This window comes from Heteronotia binoei, chromosome 15 (assembly GCF_032191835.1).
Source record: "Heteronotia binoei isolate CCM8104 ecotype False Entrance Well chromosome 15, APGP_CSIRO_Hbin_v1, whole genome shotgun sequence".
Classification (NCBI taxonomy): domain Eukaryota; kingdom Metazoa; phylum Chordata; class Lepidosauria; order Squamata; family Gekkonidae; genus Heteronotia; species Heteronotia binoei.
In genome coordinates this window covers 13,879,089-13,901,690 of record NC_083237.1, presented here as the reverse complement: position 1 = coordinate 13,901,690, position 22,602 = coordinate 13,879,089, and the positions used below count along the sequence as shown (strand labels likewise).

The following is a 22,602-nucleotide window of genomic DNA, read 5'->3' as shown; positions in this document are numbered from 1 at the left end:
CTCATGGCTGTTTTTGAGGCTACTAACTTCATTTTTGGATGAGTAATTCCTACATTCCTACAAGAGCCCCATGGCGCAGGGTGGTAAAGCTGCAATACTGCAGTCAGAGCCCTCTGCTCATGACCTGAGTTCGATCCCAGCGAAAGCTGGTTCAGGTAGCCAGCTCAGGTTGACTCAGCCTTCCATCCTTCCGAGGTCGGTAAAATGAGTAGCCAGCTTGCTGGGGGGAAAGTGCGGATGACTGGAGAAGGCAATGGCAAACCACCACGTAAAAAGTCTGCCGTGAAAAAGTTGTGAAAGCAACATCACCCCAGAGTCGAAAATGATTGGTGCTTGCACAGGGGACTACCTTTACCTTTCATTCCTACATCAGATAACCTTTATCTTCTGATTGCAGATAACATAGGGGGTCTTCTGTACACCTCTCAATTCCTTTGTTTCTTGGCAATGCCACTCCCATCATAATTATCCTGAACTCAATAGCCAATTTTCAAATGCCTTATCTTTATTTTCTGAGGAACTATGCCTTCCAGGGACTACAACACTTTCAGTGAAAATATGTGTGTGTGCAGGGGGTATTCTGGTTGTTAGGAAACACAGGGGGTCTTGATCCCCTTGTCATTTGATACTGCAACTCACATCACCATCCTGAAGTCAGTAGCCAATTTTGAGACTCCTAGCTTCATGTTCCTTGGAGTTATGTGTGCCACACCCTGACCTTAATAGCCTAGGCTACCCTGATCTCATCAGATCTCAGAAGCTAAACAGGGTCACCCCTGGCTAGTATTTAGATGAAAGCCCACCGAGGAATACCAGGGGCATGAAATGGAGACAGGCAATGGCAAACCATTTCTGATGGTCTCTTGCCTTGAAAACCCTATGCGGTTGCCATAATGATGAACATATATGAACATATGAAGCTGCCTTACACTGAATCAGAACCTTGGTCCATCAAAGTCAGTATTGTCTACTCAGACTGGCAGCGGCTCTCCAGGGTCTCAAGCTGAGGTTTATCACACCTATTTGCCTGGACCCTTTTTTAGTAGAGATGCCGGGGATTGAACCTGGGACCTTCTGTTTACCAAGCAGATGCTCTACCACTGAGCCACCGTCCCTCCCCTAAGTCAGCTGTGACTTTACAGGACTTTCTTCCACCACCGTATGTGTGCCACAGTGTCACAGTTGGACAGACCAAAGGAGAGAGAGAGAGGAAGGAGCAATTTTGAAAAATCACAGCAGCCAACACTAGTAGTAGTCTTCCTCAAACTGGAAGTCCTCCTTGTGGACTTCTACGGTTCTACAAGTTATGATTATACAAGTTAAGTGGCTGCAGTGCCAGTTCCTTAAGTTGCCTTATGCATAACTATTTCTTATCAATTTTCTCATGAACTTTAACATTAAACACGGTCATATCTCATTACCTCAAAAAGGAGGACTCCTTTATTTGATCTACTCAATTTTTGGCCACGTAGATGTAGTAGGGGAGTGGGAAAATTCCCTTGAGTATTGTCCAATTCAGATAGAAAGCCATAAAGGTGCATACTCAAGAACTGGGGTGCAGCTTCATTTGAAACCAGTGGGAAATACAAATGAAATAGATTTATAAAATTAAACCAATGAAACAAAAATAACAAAGCAAATAATATGAAAGAACATGATAATGTAGGTCCCTTTGCGAATTAATAATAAAAACGAAAGTAATGAAACAATCTCGCATGTAAAGGTCAAACAGATGTTTGTACTACTATTAATTAAATGGGAAAGTAAAGACGCTCAAGGGGTATTCTCATGTTAAGGAACTAAAAAGAAAGATATATAATATGTAAATTCTACAATCAGTGAAACGCTTGATGGGAAATTTCATCCTTGATTAAAAAAAAAACCTCTTTGGGTATTATAAGGTTTCAGAGTCTACCCATGATCTAGACCTAGAAAACCTTGGTTCCTTTAGTCCACAATTTTAATGCCCACAAAATTTCCAAGAAGACCACTGTCCCCATATAAAAAACATATAACTACAGTGGTTATAAATTAATGCAAATATTGGATATACTTTTGTGGGGGATAGGCTTAGAATCAGACACCAGAGCTTTTTGATGGGGGGGGGTGATATAACTTTAAAAAATAATTTGATGTTGATCAGGGGGAGCAAATTGTAGCTTTTCCATCTCAGATTCCAACAGGTCAAATTGAAGACTACTATAAATTATATGAGCTCACCCAATTGCAAGTGAAGTTCTGGCCCAAGTCTTCTCTAATCCCCCCCACCCCCAAGCAGAACAAGTCCACAGGGCCTGTAAGACATACCTGTTTAGAAAGGTTTTCAATATCTAATTGGAGGTGCTTTAACATCAATGGCGGTGCTTAATATCCACCATCCCACAACATTAATATTTATCTTGAACCAGGCAGAAGAATAAGACACTTAAACACCAAAGGATTCAATGATTAGCGCTATTAATGCGATCTGGGAATTAAAAATTGTATTTTAAGATATTTTAATATTGTTGTATTGTATTAATTTAAAATTGTTGTTCAATTGTTTTAAATGTTGTTAGCCACCCTGAGCCCAATAAGGGAGGGTGGGATATATTGCAATAAATAAATAAATAATACTAAGCAGAATATAACTGTTGTAATCTTAAAACAAGCAATGGGCAGTCATAATCATTGAGTAGTTTTAACTCCTGCTATTTGAACTGAGACTTAGTAGTATCTCCATGTGCTCTTCATGATCATGTATCTGTTTTCTCTCACTTTACTGGTGTAAGTGAAAACATGGTTCTCCCCCCCCCCACACACACACACTTTAAACCTATTAACACTTCCATCAAACCACCATGAAGGTTTACTAAATATTACAAATAATAGAATGCTTTCAAAGCAGCTTTAAAAAAGGTTTAAAAATACAATTATGGGATCAGATATTACTTGGAGAGGGGAGTTTAGTCTAGCAGTAATTCCACCCCCCCCGCCGCCAACTTATCTGGCCATTGAAGCTGAATGCTCAGCTGCTGGTTGTACTATAACTATTTCTGTTCAAAGCAAGCAATTTCCTGTCTGATTCTGTCCTTGAGGAAAAAGGTCACGCTGAAGTTCCAGTTACATTTTGCAATAAATGTGTGCATCTGTGATTCTGCTATCCACGATGCCACTGAAAGCTGAAAAGTTTTGCCAAAGAGGTTATCTGCCCTACAATTACTAAAATGACAGTGATTGATGTGTTTGGCAAAACTCCAAAGATTTTCCAGAACGTAAGAGCAATAATGAAAGTTTGGTGGAAAACACAATAATACTCCCCAAGTGCCATTCCCAGCTGACAATATGACAGAGAGACAGAAAGGGATGTGTTACATAGACCAGTTTCACAGGCTTCTAAGAAATCGATCTCTCTCCACTGTCACTCAAAGTCTGCTTTAGAGACCGGTAATGAGGCAGATGTCTTTCTTTTATTATAAGGGTCCCAAACCATCCACACCAACCTGCATAAAATTGGCAAGTTCAGCAGTGATACAGTAGAGAAGAGGGTCTCATTCTAGGGAGAAGATTGCCCATTGGCACACTGAAGGCCGAGATGTTTCTGCTGATGATGCTGGTCTTTTACCTAGTGTGCAAACTATGCACAGCGAAGCATGAGGTGACCGAAGCCCTTCAGATTCCACATGAGTGGTACCAACCAGGAGAAATCCTCATTGGTGGGATTGTGTCTTTGGTCACTTTTAATTTCCCCATTCTTTCCTTTGAAAAAAATCCTTCTAAGATACCAAGAAACCCTCTACAGTAAGTACTCTTCCACCACTCAAGTGATGTGATTGGTCTTTTTATTTTACTGTGTTTTGATGTTGCATTAATTGTCAATCACTTCGGTTCTTTGGTGGGAAGAGGGGATGATGGAGTAGTCAGAACTGAGGGCTTCACTGCCCATGTGCCTGAGATCTTTTCATGTTAAAAAGGGCTTTTTGGTAGAAAAAAAGCCCAGCAGAAACTCATTTGCATATTAGGCCACATCCCCTGACACCAAGCCACCTGGAACTGCTTTCTTGTGCATTCCTGCTCAGAAAAAGCCCTGATGTTAAACAAGAATTAGTGACAGAGTAGATGTTCCTGTTGGGGCTTCCAAAGCGGAAAGAGTCAAGCATCTGCCATTTTAATGCATATCTATATTGAGAATGGTGATAAAGAAATAAAAATGGGTAAAAGAAGGGAGAAAATAAATGGACTACACATCGAACAGGAAAAGAAACGTGAGGATTAAAGTAGTCGGGGCTTTTTTGTTGTTGTTGTTTTTTATCTGGAATGCACAGGAATGCAGTTCTGCTTGGCTTGGCATCGGGGGGGGGGGTGGCCTAATATGGAAATGAGTTCCTGCTGGGCCTTTTCTACAGAAAAAGCCCTGAAAGTAGTTGCTTGTGAAATATACTAGATATACTAAATACAAGAGTAGTTTTCCCTGCCATCTTCTGACTTTAGAGGAAGGAATTCTGGATGAAAAATATCCTGTTGCTTTCACATGGAAATGTTGGTTCCCTTTTGTATGTTTTGTTTTCAGTGTTACTTTTAGCACTGTTTCCTTATAATCAATGGCCCCAGTCCAGGTACAGTTAATCAACAATAATTCTCTTTAAAAGGAATGACATTTAAGAAACATCACACACACTAATATTGTTCCTCTGGTTTTAGCAGGATGTCCTCCAGACAGAAGGCTGCTGTTCACTGCAAATGACACCTGCTCTTTAACTTCTGAACAAACAACAGCAAATGCCTTTTGCTTTTCAGCCACCTATATATTTTTCCTTACAATTACTTTATATCCATATTATCTTTGGCTCGCCACGACTTTGCATCACGAATTGAAAGGTTGGGATGGATTAATTGAAGTGTTTCAGAAAGGTGTACAGTTTTAGACCATTCACGTTCTAAAGTTCAGGGAAGGAATGCAAAGAGCTGAGCGAGTGAGCCACTGCATTCACCAGTTCAGTTGTTTTTCTCCATTGGTTCCTATGTAAACACCGAATATTACTGGAGATCTAAAGGCGAAAGGAGCCTATATATTTGAGAGATTAGGCTCATTGGTTTATTTATTTTGATCATCTTAATCTTGCCTTCATGGTGCCTTGCTAACAGATTTGAAACAAAAGTATAATAAAATATGATATATCAAAAACTGGACTGTTTCTGACTTCAGAAAGAATTTTCACATATCCACCTGCAAATTTATAGACACAAAATGGGGGGGGGGGATATTTTCAGCAGTGAATGATTTCTTGCATTGTTATCACTAAATTGTTATTCCTAGAGCATAAAAGGAAACAGTGGTGCCATAAAGACCATAGGCATCTTCCATGAGACAACCAGTCTATTTGCTTGCAGGTTCACACCCAAGTTCTACCAGCACATCCTTGCCTTGGTATTTGCGGTGAATAAGATCAATGAGAATCCCAAGATCTTGCCCAATGTAACTCTTGGGTTCCACATCTATGACAGCTGTTTTGATTCACGGATGGCCTACCGAACCACTTTGGATCAGCTTTTCAAAGTGCACAAGTTTCTTCCAAACTATAAATGTAGCATGTCTGAAAATCTAGTTGGAGTCATTGGGGGACTCAGTCCAGATACCTCCTCCCGAATGGCTGACATCTTAACTGTTTACAAGACTCCACAGGTAGAATTTATGGATGATTTTTTTTTTTGCATTAATTTCACCATAACTCCTTGTGTTTTCCTGATTCAGGAAGAAATCTGATTCTATGACTCTAGAAAAACTGCATTTCTCTTCCCTTCTCTGACCTTTGCAGTCACAACTGGCAGATGTTTACACTCACGGTTCTGGTCTTGACCTGTGGGTGCCCTCTAAGAAGTCGGACGCTGACCACTTGGGGGTTGCATAACTAGTTAGCATGCCAGAATCTCGTTTGCTATTGAACCAGATGGCATGCACTCCCCTCTGCAGTTTTAGAGGGGAGATATAGAAAGATCCCTATGAAGGAAGAGGGTCTGTCCTTCTGGAGCAGGGGCCATCAAAACTGTTGAACATGTTCTTCTCTCATGCCAGTTTTACCAGGAGGTACGAGCAAGGTTAATTAGTCCCTTAATAAATAGATTTCAAGGCAATTTCCGTCTTTCTAACTTTGAGACCACTAGGAAGCTTCTTATGGGAGTGAACCCACAGATTACAGGTCCCTGTGCAAGGTTCTTTTCAGTTGCATGCAGAATTTGCAATGCTATATTATGTTCTGAAGCCAAAGTTTAATTGCTATTTTGCATACCTTATTCCCTACTGTTATCTTATGCACTATTTGAATATTTTGTAAGTATTTTAGCTTTGTCTTTTTTTAGCTTTTGTACTTTTTTCTGATTTGTGCTGGTCGTTGATCGTATTAAAATTGAACAAAGGTCCTGTGGGTGAAACACAAACCCAGACAAAACTAAGTGACTATGTGATCATCAGGGCAAGTGGTTTGCTCCTGCTGCTTATCTGCTCCTCTATACCTTATACGCTAGACCTGAAACCAGTCAAGGGAGCCTCTCTTAGGTGTTCCTGAATTCAGGGGGAAAGTGCTAAACTTTGTATAATGAAAAATGACCAACCAGTTGCTTGGTAAAATCTGCTGTAGGGAAGAAGATGACGAAGTAGCATTAATGAGGCAACAGGAAGAGAAGTTGAAAGGAAAACTCAAGCAGTCAGAAACATTATAAAATTCCGCTATACCTACTAGCAGAATCTGTCTCAGTTTCTCTCCTACCTATATATATTTTATTTTCCTTAAGAATTCATGTGAAGTTAATGCTGGATGATGAGGTAGGATAGAAATAAAGCAGGTCAATAAATCTAAGGTAATAACCACAAACCGATACTAATTTGATTGCTAATATGTGTTGATTCCCATGGTCCAAAATGGATCTAAATATTTATTGGATTATAATAATTGTAGAATTGTTTGAATAACTTTCTGTTCTCCTTTCCAATTTATTAATATAGTTATCCTATGGCTCCTTTGAATCAGCAGTGGATGAAAGAACGCACTTTCCTTTCTTTTATCACATGGTCCCCAGTGAAGCAATTCAGTATTGGGGCATTATCAAGCTACTTCTGCATTTTCAGTGGAAATGGGTAGGATTCATAACGTCCAGCGATGACACTGGGGAACATTTCATTCAAGTTTTGGAACCGCTACTTTTCCAGAGCGGAATCTGTCCAGCCATTATTTTAACCCTTCCAAAAAATGTCCGTTATTATTCTTTTGGAGAGATTATTGATAGTATGCTGAGTAAAATAGGAGCAGTCACAGAGAAGAAAGTCAACACATTTGTTCTATATGGAGATTCGGCTTCTCTGACAGGCGTAGCGAGCATTCTGTGGGTATTAACAACATCAGCTTTTTTGTCAGGTTTGGATTATGAGGAGAAGATATCTGTGGGGAAAGTGTGGATCACAACAGCCCAGCTCGATTTCACATTCCATACTACTCAAATTGCCCTTGATATAAAAATGTTCCATGGTGCAATTTCCTTCACAATGCATTCAGCTGAGGTTCCGGGCTTCCAAAAGTTTCTTCAGAATATAAAATATCCTGAAGGAGATGGGTTTTTCAAAGAGTTCTGGGAACACGCTTTTGAATGCTCCTTTGGATTAGACTCCACTGTGCCGACAAATGGAAACAAAACATGCACCGGGAAGGAGCGCCTAGAGAGTCTTCCTGCAACAATGTTTGAAATGAAGATGACCAGCCATAGTTTCAGTATCTATCATGCAGTGTATGCCCTGGCACATGCCTTGCATGCCCTCTATAGTTCTAGATGCAAGCTCAGAGCAGTAGATGATGGGGACAGGATGGCACCTCAAAGTGTGAAACCCTGGCAGGTACTACCTGGCATTAAATCTCTATGATAATGTTCATATGGTGGTGTAATATACTATGGTTAATATGAAAGCCCACACTTTCCACAGGAATACGGCCATACTGCCTTCAGAGAGCCAGTTTGGTGTAGTGGTTAAGTGTGCGGACTCTTATCTATGGTGTATTTATATAGAACTCTCTCCACAGAACTATTAGGTAGCAACAGATATTAACATATACGCATAGATTTTTATATATGTGTGTATTGTTATAGCTGAATGAATTAGAATCTAATCCATGTTGAGAAGGTGTGTAAACTTAGTCACTAAACAGTTTCCAACTCTTTCTCCCCACTCTGAATTTCATTCTGTTTTCACCCAGCTTCACTCGTTTCTTCAGAGAATCTCATTCAACAGTAGTGCTGGAGACAACATGCGGTTCAATAACCACGAAGAACTAGCAGGTGGATTTGATATCACTAACCTGGTTACATTTCCAAATGACTCCTACATCAGAATGAAGATTGGGAGACTGGATCCTAGGGCCCCTGCAGACCAAGCATTCATAATTCATGGAGAAAAAATAGAATGGAATAGAGATCTGATCCAGGTAGGAAAATACTTGCACCATCCCCTCATTTCTGTGAAGATAGTGCCTCAGCTAAAACATGAGGGCACTATAGTTAGGGAAGGAAAAGAGAGCAAGGACTTTCCCATGCTCTCCTCAAGCTTTTCTGCTTAGCTTTCACCCCAGAGTCCAACAGTGTTCAGCAGAGGTCACAAGAGACAGGCTTCCTCCATTCTCTTACTTTCACCAATTTATGTGTTTGCTCTTAGCCTCCAAGAGGCTTTCTTTAGAAATTGTAAGTCAGGGGTGAATGGCAAAATCTGAAGCCATTACCCATAATGAGACTGTATGATTCATGAAAATGTCCAGTGAAGTATGAAGAAATGCTACTGCATTTATGAAAAAGCAAATGATAATGCAATCCTTCCTTCCTTCCTTCCTTCCTTCCTGAGAGCCAGTTTGGTGAAGTGGTTAAGTGTGCGGAGTCCTATCTGGTGTCATGAGCCCTAACGAGGAGGAGATGGAAGGGTTAACAGACCTGGAAGAGTTGCCAGCCAGTTCCTCAGCTGAACAAACAGCAGCTGGCCCATCAATCACTCTCCAGGCACCAGTGTCAACCTTCTCCAAGCTCTCCTCCTCCCATCTCAAAAGTTTGACGCAGGCTCCGGAAAGAACTTTCAGAGCGAAGACATGAGGCATGCTGATGCTTCAGATCTCTCAGCCTTGAGTTCTAGCAGAGTCACTGCCACCCAGGGAGCAGGCTGATTGAGACTCCCATATAGCTCCCACCCAGGACCTTGTAGAAGCTATTCTCTGGCTTGCATCTACACTCCTTTCTGATTCCTGATCCTGACCTGCTTGATTTCCTTGGCACCCTGACCTTTTGGCTTTTGGACATTGACTTCTGATTCTGGTTTGTGATTCTGCATTGGTGACTTGACTCCTGCTTAACTTCCTGGACTTTGACCTTGGACTGGCTTTGGACGCCTGCCTGCCTGCACCCTGAGAACATGACATCTGGGAGAACCAGGTTTGATTCCCCACTCCTCCACTTGCACCTGCTGGAATGGCCTTGGGTCAGCCATAGCTCTGGCAGAGGTTGTCCTTGAAAGGGCAGCTGCTGTGAGAGTCCTCTCAGCCCCACCCACCTCTCAGGGTGTCTGTTGTGAGGGAGGAAGATCAAGGAGACTGTGAGCTGCTCTGAGATCCAGAGTGGAGGGCGAGATATAAATCCACTATCTTCTTCTTCTCTTCCTTCTATCCTTCCTTTCTTCCTTCCTCTTGTATTTATTAGCTTTCTTTTTTACTAAAGCACTCAAGGCAACTTACAATATTAATAAAATATGTAATATTATAAAACATAAGAAAAAAATTAAAGTCACAATTTAGAACTGAAATGCAATCCTAAATAAAGTAAGCCTTTAGCTACCAGTTTGGTGTACTCTAATCTGGGGAATTGTGTAGTGTGGTGAACTCTAATCTGGAGAATCATGCTTGATTCCCTACTCCTCCACATCAGCAGCTGAGTGACCACGGGTCAGTCACAGTTCTCTAAGAGCTGCTCTCTCAAAAGCAGTTCTTTCAGACCTCTCTTAGCCCCGCTTACCTCACAGGATATCTGTTGTGGGGAGAGGAAGTAAAGGAGATTATAAACCTCTGTTAGACTACAAATGAAGAGCAGAGTATAAATCCTCCTCCTCCTCCTCGCCTCCTAAAGGCCTAAAGTGAGGGACAAGATTCACCTTTTTGGGGAGCTTGTTACATAAGAACATAAGAGAAGCCATGTTGGATCAGGCCAATGGCCCATCCAGTCCAACACTCTGTGTCACATAAGAACATAAGAGAAACCGTGTTGGATCAGGCCAATGGCCCATCCAGTCCAACACTCCGTGTCACACAGTGGCAAAAAAACAACAACAGGTGCCATCAGGAGGTCCACCAGTGGGGCTAGGACACTAGAGGCCCTCCCACTGTTGTCCCTCTCAAGCACCAAGAATACAGAGCATCACTGCCCCAGACAGAGAGTTCCAGCAATATCCTGTGGCTAATAGCCACTGATGAACCTCTTCACTCATTTCTTCAGAGCCAGTTTGGTGTAGGCTAATTGTCTTTTTTTTCACAGTGGGGGCATGATTCTCATGCCAAATGTGCAATAAAGCTGCTGTGAGAGCCCTCTCAGCTCCACCCACCTCACAGGGTGTCTGTTGGGGGGGAGATATAGGAGATTGTGAGCCGCTCTGAGTCTGTGATTCAGAGAGAAGGGCGGGGTATAAATCAGCAATCCTTCTCCATATCTTTATCCAATCCCCTCTTGAAGCTGTCTATGCATGTAGCTGCCACCATCTCCTGTGGCAGTGAATTCCATGTGTTAATCACCCTTTGGATGAAGAAGTACTTCCTTTTCCATGTGTGGTTTTGGCTGTGAAAAGGCCTTCTCTTGTGTACCCACCAAAGAAGCATCTTTGTCTGATAGAACAGTCAGGAGGGACTCTCCCTGTGAACATAATTCCAAGGCAGAGATATCCGAGAAACAAAGTTACTCCAGATACCCTAGGCCCAAATCATATAGGCCTTTAAAGGTCAAAAACAACACCTTGAATTGGGCTTGAGAGCAGATCCGTAGGCAGTGTAATTACTGTAAGATCAGTGTCACATCCTCCCAATTCCTGGCCCCCAAGCAGCAGTCTAGCCTCAGCATTCTACACTAGCTGTAGTTTCTGAAAACTCTTCAAGGGTAGCCCCAAGTAGAGTGCATTGCAATAGTCCGGTCTAGCTGTAACTAAGGCATGGATCACTGTGGCTAGATCTGACTGACCCAGGAACAGATGCAGCTGATGCACCAGCTGATGATGGATAAAAACACTCAAGACCTCCACAGCCATCTGGTTTGCTACAATGATTGCTCTCTCCAGCAGCACTCCCAAGGCGGAACCTGACTTTTCAAGATAGGAGATCTCAGGTCCCTGATCTACCTTTCTACTAACCCAGAGAACAAAGCTTTCAGTTTATGAAAAGGACCCTATTCTGTGACTCCCCATCTGTCTACTGAGGATACAGAAACTACAAAGCCAACAGGCCAGTCCCAGGATCTTATCATCCCTGGGATCTGAGGTCAAAGCCACAGATGTCATTTTGTACCTAACAGCAATCTAACAAATATGACCCCTCTGAAAAATCCATCTATGAGATCAAAAGTATTATTCTTCAATTGAATTGTCTGTTGGTTGTATTCTTTGAAAGCCAGTGTTGCTAGGACCAGCTCACATTACTTTCCTCTTTCCCCTAAGGATAGATTCCTCCCCTCTCACAATGCAATGACAACTGCCATCCTGGTTTTATCAAGAAAACAAAGGAAGGGAAACCTTTTTGCTGCTATGATTGTATTCCATGTCCAGAAGGCACAGTCTCCAACCACGAAGGTAGGAAATATATCCGGGAAGAAAAAAAAATCGTCTCACAAAATATCCAACAAAAGAGACAGGGAAAAAATGCAGAGAAGATTCTTGGTTGTTCGTAAGTTTTCTATTGAGCATTTCTATTGAGCATTTGAACCTACTGCACAGCCAAAAATAAATTGCCACATGGTGGCAATTTATTTTTGTCTATGCAGTTGGTGGAAACAAAGACTTTTTGAACTGGACATCCATTCAATATCTGTTGAGATGAGATTAAATATCAAGGTGAAGATACAGAAAGGGAAAAAAAGATAATCTAAAGTATGGAAAAACAAGAGAGTTGAACTTTCTCTCAGGAAAATGGGTAATTTGGGAGAGAAAGAGAAGGCTGATAATGAGATAGGAGAGGAGGCCTTTAACTAGAGTTAAACACCTAGCAGCCTAACTGCCCCTTCTTCTTGAGGTTGGAATTCCCTTTGAGAAAAGAGAGTCATATTCTCAATTGGTCTTCCTCTTTCCCATATTCTCAATTGGTCTTCCTCTTTCCCTGCCTCCTTGATTTTAAGTGTAACTTATGGAGTTACCTGCTCTCTGCTGCCTTCACATTGCTCTTCTGTAGTTCTTTGGTCCACGGAAGATCTCCATGAATGAACAACCTCTTTATTTATTTATTTATTTATTTATTTATCTGGGATTTATATCCCGCCCTTCCCACCGAGTGGCTCAGGGCGGCTTACAACATACATGGAGGCCTTCCTCTCTGTGTCTCACATTGAGAACTGACAGCCGCCATTGCTCCACCAGGACTGCTGTGCCCCAACTTGGTGTGCTTGTCACTTTTGTCTTTCGATCACGGTACTGACTGAAGATTTCTAATACACCAGAAAATGTGTAGGTAGAAAATTTCAGGTTAAATGACTCTCTGTGTTCTTCAAGAAAGAGGAAGGGTTTGAAAATTACAATGGCAGGACTAATTTACTCTTTTATTAAGGTGACCTGGATATAGGGTTGCCAAGTTCCCGGGCTGAGCGAGGATTCTCCCACCCTGGAGGTTCTCAACCCTCCAGCCCACATTGGGATGGCAGGGAGATCCTCTCACAATGTCACTGGTGTGATGCATTGCATCGCGATGATTGCACTGGCAACATCGCACCCCGGGCACTCTGGGAACATCTGGGAAAACTCTATGGTTTTCCTGGAAGCTCTAGCAATTTGGAAGGAAATGTCTAGAGTTTTCCTCCCAAATTGCTAGAGCATCTGGGAAAGCCATAGAGTTTTCCTAGATGCTCCTAGAGTGGCCAGCGCATGATGTCACCAGAGAGATGATGTCACTTCTGAGTGATGTCATTGTGCCACGCACACAAAGCATGTGCAAAAACCATCCCCCAACGGAGGCCGCGGGGGATTGGGCAACCCTACCTGGATACCTGAGGCCAGCCTGATCTGATCAGATATCAGAAACTAAGCAGGGTCAGCCCTGACTAGTGTTGGGACACCTATCAGGCATGAAAAGGCAGGAAATGGCAAACCTCTTATGTTGAAAACCCAAAATATATAAATATATGTAATTTGGTTTTATTTCAAATATTTAAACCTTCATTCCTTCCAAATGCTGGAGCATTCAGACCCTAAAGGGATTTATTTGCACCAATGGTGGGAGTGTAAAGTGATCCAACTGTTTTGGCAGTCAACCTTTTAAACACATTCAAATGATTTGGGGACTGCTGATTCCAGAGACTCCATCTATAGATTTATTGCACATTTGGCATGAGAGTCATGCCCCCACTGTGGAAAAAAAGACATTTAGCCTCACTATTCCTTATGGCAACAAAACATCTAATTGCTTCGCAGTGGAAGAATACTACACCTCCTACCGTCAATCAATGGTATATAAAAGTCTGGGACTATTTTATATTTGATAAAATTGCTGAAAAAATTAATGAATCAGAAAACAGTCCTGCCTCCTACCCAGAAAAATGGCTCCATTTTTGGAGAAAAAATGAACCATTCCATTGTTGAGCCAGTCTAGATGATCTCATACTTCAGGAGTGGACAACGGTAGCTCTCCAGATGTTTTTTGCCTACAACTCCCATCAGCCCCAGCCATTGGCCATGCTGGCTGGGGCTGATGGGAGTTGTAGGCAAAAAACATCAGGAGAACTACCGTTGGCCACCCCTGTCATACTTCAGTCAATGTTTTAGCCCACTTCTGATTTAATAATAATTATTCATAGATTATAAGTTAGTTGTATATTTTAATCATTAAAAAGTTTTAAAATAAACCTTTTTTTGCTTTGTATATGTCTAAATGTGTGTGTTGTGTCAGTAAAGGTCTGGATGGACCTTGAAAACCCTTCGGGATCACCAAATGTCAGCTGTGACTTGATAGTACCTTCGAACACCAAGGTAAATCCTATTTTTAAAAGAACTGACAATTGCTTGAAAATAAGTGCATTTTCTTTTCTCAGATATGGATACATGTATCACCTGCCAAGAAGATCGCTATCCAAATGAAGCCCAGGATCAATGCATCCCCAAGGTTGCCAACTTCCTATCTTTTGAAGAACCTGTTGGCATAGCTTTAATCTCCTTGTCTCTTTTCTTTTCTCTAATGACAGTGCTGGTGCTCACAACCTTCATTAAATATCGGGATACTCCCCTCGTCAAAGCCAACAACTGCAACCTCACTTACATTCTCCTCGTTGCTCTCCTTATCTGCTTCCTTTCCTCTTTGCTCTTCATTGGACGACCTAACAAGGTGACCTGCCTCTTCCGGCAAACGACTTTTGGCATCATCTTTACAGTTGCTGTGTCTTCCGTGCTAGCCAAAACTGTCACAGTGGTAGTAGCATTCATGGCCTCCCAGCCAGGGAATATTTTCCTAAAATGGGTGGGGAAAAGACTTCCATATTCCATGGTCATGTCCTGCTCCCTTCTCCAAGTAGTCATTTGTGCTGCTTGGCTCGGAACATCTCCACCATTCCCAGATTTTGACATGCACTCAAGGACTGGTGAAATCACAGTAGAATGTAACGAAGGGTCAATAACCATGTTTTATTGTGTCTTGGGATACATGGGATTTCTAGCCACCATCAGCTTCATTGTGGCTTTTCTAGCTAGGAAGTTACCTGATAGCTTTAACGAAACCAAATTCATCACCTTCAGCATGTTGGTCTTCTGCAGTGTCTGGCTCTCCTTTGTGCCAACTTATCTTAGCACAAGAGGAAAAGACATGGTGACTGTGGAGGTCTTCTCGATCTTAGCCTCCAGTGCTGGGTTACTGGGCTTCATCTTTTTGCCCAAGTGCTATGTAATCTTACTGCAGCCAGATCTGAACATCAAAGAACAGCTAACAAGAAGAAGGCATTGAAGTATTTACAATAATAACTGTTAGTTATGCATTTAATTGCCTGTTTCTGACCAGTTCGACCAAACAGGCCAGATCTGAACTAAACTTGATCTTATGTAACTGAAGTTAACACAATTTTATCTTTGCCTATGGAGAAAGCACTTTCCTGGATTTCCTTGGTTTTCCTCTTCATAATTTTATTGTGGTTTTCTCCTGTGAAAGAGAGGGAATTTCTCAAAGCTGGTAGTGGATTTCCCTTATGGATTAAAATAATCATTTTAGATGTATAAAAGTTTTAATAAAATTCTGACTGGCTTCACTGAAAGAAAAAAATGCAATTTTAAAATATTTTGATCATAAATTCTGCAGAAATTTAGTGTTTCTGTAAAGCAAAACAAATCTTCTCAAAATGAATATATTCGTGTCAGAAGCCTTCCCCACTGTTTTTGTGTGTAGGAAATAGATATGCATGAGCACCAATTGGTTTGGCTCACATGGACTGTATTCAAATGAACAATTTGGCCCAACATGGCCATCCCCACCCCCAGATTTAAAAGACATGTTTACACACACACATCTGGGCCTAGGGTTGCAAGGTCCAATTCAAGAAATATCTGGAGACTTTGGGGAAGGAGCCAGGAGACATTGGGGTGGAGCCAGAAGCAAGGCTGTGGCAAGCATAATTGAACTCCAAAGGGAGTTCTGGCCATCACATTTAAAGGGATGCACACGTTTTAAATGCCCTCCTTCCTATGATTGGATTAAGACAGCAAATTGTGCAGCAAATTAGCATATAAATACAAGAACGCAGCCTATTATAGAAAGTTTCCACTGGTTTGGTGTAATGGTTAAGTGTGCAGACTCTTATCTGGGAGAACCGGGTTTGATTCCCCACTCCTCCACTTGCAGCTGCTGGAATGCCCTTGTGTCAGCCATAGCTCTGGCAGAAGTTGTCCTTGAAAGGACAACTGCTGTGAGAGCCCTCTCAGCCCCACCCACCTCACAGGGTGTCTGTGAGGAAGATAAAGGAGATCGTGAGCCACTCTGAGATTCGGAGAGGAGGGTGGGATGTAAATCCAATTTCTTCTTCTTTTTCTAAGATATAAACTTTGGGGAATCAAAGATCCCTTTGTCAGATACCATCAGAATTAATCATTTGCGGGGGGGAGGGTTTGTAGCAGGAACTCCTTTGCATAGTAGGCCACACACCCCTGATGTAGTCAATCCTCCAAGAGCTTACAAGGCTCTTATTACAGGGCCTACTGTAAGCTCTTGAAGGATTGGCTACATCAGGAGTGTGTGGTCTAATATGCAAAGAAGAAGAAGAAGATATTGGATTTATATCCCGCCCTCCACTCCGAAGAGTCTCAGAGCAACTCACAATCTCCTTTACTTTCCTCCCCCACAACAGACCCCCTGTGAGGTGGGTGGGGCTGGAGAGGGCTCTCACAGCAGCTGCCCTTTCAAGGACAACTTCTGCCAGAGCTATGGCTGACCCAAGGCCATGCTAGTAGATGCAAGTGGAGGAGTGGGGAAATCAAACCCGGTTCTCCCAGATAAGAGTCCGCACACTTAACCACTACACCAAACCAGTCCACCAAACCAAAGGAGTTTCTGCTACAAAAAAAGAGCCCTGGTCATTAGCTATACCATTGGGTATCTAATGAAGGGAGAGTCAAGTCCTGAAAGTGTATACTCTGAAACTGTTGCTTGTCTTTAAGATGCTATTGGATTCAAATCTAGCTTGTCCTTTGTAGAATCACAGCCTGCAACAGAAACTACCGAGAGAAGATCAGGAAACAGCAGTTATTTTGGTCTGCCATTGCAACTCCTTTAAGAGGAAAGACGAATGTTACATCCAGGGGTCATTTTGTAGAAAAAAGAGGCGCTAGAGCTCATTAGCACAACTCCTTTCAATAACTCACTTGCATATGCCACACACACCCTACATCACCGGAAAGTATACTAAATTATATCAGCCCAGCATCTACCTTCAAATGATTCTGGAATTATTATAATTGCAGAGGTGGAATTCTAGCAGGAGCTCCTTTGCATATTAGGCCACACACCCCTGATGTAGCCAATCCTCCAAGAACTTTCAAAAAAGAGCCTTGTAAGCTCTTGGAAGATTGGCTACATCAGGAGGGCATGGCCTTATATGCAAAGGAGCTCCTGCTAGAATTCCACCACTGTATAATTGTCATAATAAAACCTTATTCCCATCATACTTTTTCCTATGTGGCCACAGTGACATGATGAAGATTTCATTGATATGTTTTGGTTATTTTCCCTTTTTTGGTGTGGGGGAAAAATATTAGAAAGTTTTTCAAATCTTTGAGTTCATAGATCATAGTTTATTATTACAGTCTCAGCACCAGAATACAGTGTAAACATAATATGAAAAGGTAAAAACAGACATAGTATGCAAAAATAGAGATCTAAATTTAAGAACATTTAAAATGCAATTCCCACAGTCTAAGAATGAAAGCACAAAACTCAGCAACTGAATGTGTAATCTCTGGATTCTTGTCTGATTTGTATTGTATTAATATAGCCAGTATCCTATTGACTAATGGAGTAATGATTCTAAAATGAGCCTCGCTATAGTATGGGCAACTGAAAAACATATACTCTACAGATTCAACCTCACTTAAAGGGCATGAGCACAGCCTTTCAGAGTAGGGGATTTTATTGTACCTGCCTTGCATAACTGCAGATGGATGGGCAGAACATCTAGCTAGAGCAAATGCCCTTCTGAAATTTCTTCTTTCCAACGAAGTCAGATACGATGCCGACTCAATAGTGCTTTTGATATTTAACAACGCCCCAAGTTTTGATGCACAAGAGATGTCAGACTGTCGCTCTATATCATCAGTGCTTTGTTTAATTATCCCTTTAGCTTGTTCAAGTCCATAAGATAAAAGTAGCTGAGGTGAAAAGCCGATTTTGTGAATATGGCTGTAAAACTTCAGCAAAATTCTCACTGGGGGTTTGAACAATGGAGCCCAGAAGCAAGTATTGGGGGGGAGGGATTGAAGAAAGAAAGAGCACAATAAAAATTTTGAGGTTCCAGAGCTCCACTCCTGTGAGCTCCTGTTCAAAAGGAGGATTGGTTATCTCAATAACTGCACTAAATAGCTCCAAGAGGCATCTCCTGGGCAACTTTTAAGGAGGAGTGACTAGAGCAGGGGTGGCCAACGGTAGCTCTCCAGATGTTTTTGCCTACAACTCCCATCAGCCCCAGCCATTGGCCATGCTGGCTGGGGCTGATGGGAGTTGTAGGCAAAAAACATCTGGAGAGCTACCGTTGGCCACCCCTGGACTAGAGGACTAGAAGAAGACCTCACTGCTGCAGCTGCTGTGCATTTCTGATTTCTCTCCTTGTGTCTCTTGAGTCTCTGCGGGCAGCCTCCCAGCAGGTAGAGAAATAGGGATGTTCCTGACAAGCAAAGCCTGGAACCCCACAAGCAGCTGCAGCAACTACTAGACAATCAGTGGCTCTGTTGTAAAGCAGACAGCTTTTGCTTTGTAGCAGGGCTTCTCTTTCTTGCAAGCCCACTCACTACATGGGGATCTTGCAGCAGGGAGAGCTCTGCTTGCTTATCACAGATCTGTCTAGCAGTTTTGAAAGGTGCAGGAGGCTCGTCAGCATAAAGAGACTAGCAATCCCATTTGCTTCCTTCTGCTCTTCAGTATCAGCTTGGTCTGCTTCACAGTTGTGCCTCCATCAATTAATGAGACTGGCAGGTATGAAATAGTCCCAATCCGCTCTGTTTCCCCACCACCCTTTGATTCAGCTTCCTGTAGGACAGGGAGAAAGATCCAGAGGATTCTATAGCCTTTCACTTTGCTTCTTAAGTAATGGGGGGTGGGCCCTGATCAGTTTGGTGTAGTGGTTAAAACGCTTGGGGCTCTTTAGCTTGGAGAAACGTCGACTGCAGGGTGACATGATAGAGGTTTACAAGATTATGCATGGGATGGAGAAAGCAGAGAAAGAAGTACTTTTCTCCCTTTCTCACAATACAAGAACTTGTGGGCATTCGATGAAATTGCTGAGCAGTCGGGTTAGAACGGATAAAAGGAGGTACTTCTTCACCCAAAGGGTGATTAACATGTGGAGTTCACTGCCACAAAAGGTGGTAGCAGCTACAAGCATAGCCAGATTCAAGAGGGGGTTAGATAAAAATATGGAGCAGAGGTCCATCAGTGGCTATTAGCCACAGACTCTTATCTGAGAGAACTGGGTTTGATTCCCAACTCCTACACTTAGAGCAGTTGGAATGGCCTTGGGTCAGCCATAGCTCTCGTAGGAGTTGTCCTTAAAAAGGCAGCTACTGTGAGAGACTCTCAGCCCCACCTACCTCACAGGGTTTCTGTTGTGGGGGGAGAAGATATAGGAGATTGTACACCTCTCTGATTCAGAGAGAAGGGCAGGGTATAAATTTGCAGTCTTCTTAGATGGCCCCAGGTAGCCTGATCTTGTCAGCTCTCCGAAGCTAAGCAGATTCATATGGTATTCATACAAAATTCATAATCCTGTAGTAATTGTTACAAGAGCATCAACTGAGCTCTTGTTTCAGTGGGTTTCAAAGGGTTTTCATCAGGCTAGGGATTAATCAAGTAATCAATGTGCTATACATATGTCCTTAAGACAATTCTTCAATGGGATCAGAGACCTCCATACAGACTTTTCAAAAGGTAGCTTGCTCAATGGCTATCTCTCTTTGATTATATGTATGTTTATTTCTGAGTAATATTGTCACAGTTGCATTTTTTCATACATCCTCACTAGGCTTGCCAACAACATGAAAGAAAAATGATCTATCCTTATAGTAAAGGCTTAATGTATGAGAAAGGGCATTTGTAGCTTTTTATGGCATGGCAGTAAATGACTAGCTATGCTAGGTCTTCTGATGGAGATGTCCCATCTGAGGTACTGGACTTCTGCTGCTGCTTGGTGGAGTGGTGGGGACAAAGGCCACTTACAGACATAAGAACAGAAAAGAAGCCATGCTGGATCAGGCCAATGGCCCATCCAGTCCAACATTCTGTCACACAGTGACCAAAAAAACAGGAGGACCACCAGTGGGGCCAAGGCACTAGAAGCCCTCCCACTGCCCCCCCCCCCAGCACCAATAATACAGAACATCACTTGCCCCAGACAGAGAGTTCCAGCTACACCTTGTGGCTAATTGCCACTGATGCACCTCTGCTCCTTATGTTAATCCAATCCCCTCTTGAAGTCCTCTAAGATTGTAGCTGCCACCACCTCCTGTGGCAGTAAATTCCTCCTCTACTGACTAAGATAGGAATGCAGTTCTGTTGCTTACCAAGCTTGTATTACACGACATCAAGGATAAAGCAGAGGAATTTGGGGTCATTGCATCCACATCTCTCAGGAGGTGACTGAGGTTAGATGTACAGCAAGCACTGATTGTCTCACTGGTCATCTTTGAAAAATCTCTTACCTCCCACCAATATATCTCCCAATTGCACTTGAATAATATACAATCAATATATTTAAATATATAATACAGTTATTTGTGTTAGATATCTGTAGATGGCTGTCCTCCTCAAGTGGATAGAAAAAGTTGTTCACATTCTTGTTTCCTCCATTTTATCCCCAGAACTGCCCCATGAGGTAAATTAGACTGAGGGTGTGTGACTGGTCAAGGAACACCCAGGAAATTTTCATGACAGAGGGGTATTTTAACCAAGTTCTCTCAGGCTGTAGCATGATGCTCTAATCACTGCTCCATATGGGGTCTCTAAGAGGTCAAACATAATGGAAAATGTCATTCTAAGAACATGTCATCCCTATGAGCATAGATAAGACTTTCCACACCATTTATTATTATTTTTGTTGCTGTTATTATTGTTGTTATCATATGGCAGTGTGTGTAGTATGGCCAGGAGATCCTAAGATTGTCTGGCAGCCAGAAGTTCTAGCTCTTTTAGTGTTATGTATCACTAGGTGATGAGCTAGACTTGTTTTTAAGGCAAGAGACAATTCAAAGGTGGTTTGCAATTTTCTGGCTCTGTGTCATGACCCTGGTATTCTTTGGAGGTTACCCTTCCAAATACTAGTCAAGGTCAACTTCAGAGATCTGGCAAGATCAAGCTAGCCTGGATTAGCCAAGTCAAGGCTTTCCACCACCGTTTCCCACATGAATACAATACTGAAAATTGTGGGGCTCTGGAAGGCACCTCTGTGATTCTGGATAAAGTCAAAAGTTGCAGGATCTCTCTCTCTCTCATTGTATAAAACAGATTGATATATCTCAGCAGAGGTCCGATCCATTCATCCATCGGGATTATAAATTTAGTTCCAGGTGGAAGTTCCCTGAAGGTTCAGGCTACAGGGATGTCCTAGATATCTGTGGCTTTGCTGTTTTGATCTAGGCAAGGTGGAAGTCAATTGGAACACTTCCATGTTAATGTCAGCAATGCTCCAACCCATTGGCTCCCAGCCTAGAGTGTGAGTCTAGCCAACCTTCAGATGGGGCCTGGAGTGTTTCTGCAGTTAGAGTTGATCTACAAAACACAGCAATCTCTTCCATCTAGGAAATGGCAGCTCTGGAGGGTGGACTGCGTGGAATCACATTCCAACCAACTTCCCTCCACTCTCAAAAATTGGCCCACACCAGGGCTTTTTTGTACGGAAAAGCCCAGCAGGATATCATTTGCATATTAAGCCACACCCCCTAACACCAAGCCAGCTAGAACTCTGTTCCTGTGCATTCCTGCTAAAAAAGAAAAAAAGTCCTTGCCCAGACCTGTTTTCAGCAGCTCATATGAGTTATACTTGCTACCGACTGAACTGGAGCATCAGAATGTTCTTGAACAGGCAGATGCTGACATCCTGTTGTTTTAATGATTGCTTATTGCAAATTGTTTAATTGAGAATTTTATCTTTTGAATGATGTACTGTACACCATTTGTGTTTGTAACCCGCCCTAAGCCTGCCTTGGATGGGCGGAATAGAAATCCCATTAATGAAATCCCATTAATAAATCCTCTACAAACCTAACCCCCCCCCAAAAAAAAAAAAACCTCCAGGAATTTCCCAAGTGTGAGTTGGCAACTATAGCATCAGGTCTCTAGTTGCTGTCCTGCTAAGTAGCGACAGAATATTTTCTCTGGCCTGACAAACATGTTTGTTCCAGTGGCCAAAAAATACACAGGGAACTGTGTGGGGCGGGGAGGAGTGCAGCAGAAGAGTGCATTATCTCCTCTATAATTATTGGGGAAATGTCTCTCTGCAGTAGTTTCACCAAGCCAAAGCTCCCATGGCTTTGAGAAGGGATAAAAGAAATCAGCAAATAAATCTCTCTCTGCGTAAGCGAGGCTTCTGGTCAAGGGATAATTAAAACCAGACAACTGCCCCCTGTTGAATGCTAGGGATGAATTGGACATGCTGTTTCCGAGCCGGCTGCCACCCAAACAAGTTCAT

General features: G+C 42.4%; 1 protein-coding gene across 1 annotated transcript; it reads left to right on the top strand.

The window, feature by feature from the left end:
• The first annotated feature begins 3,574 nt into the window (after positions 1 to 3,574).
• On the top strand, positions 3,575 to 15,170 carry LOC132583087 (vomeronasal type-2 receptor 26-like). Its single transcript, XM_060254752.1, has 5 exons — positions 3,575 to 3,780; positions 5,371 to 5,662; positions 8,220 to 8,447; positions 11,698 to 11,824; positions 14,269 to 15,170. Exons 1-5 carry the CDS (start codon positions 3,575 to 3,577, stop codon positions 15,168 to 15,170), a joined length of 1,755 nt encoding a protein of 584 aa, XP_060110735.1.
• The last annotated feature ends 7,432 nt before the right edge of the window (positions 15,171 to 22,602 follow it).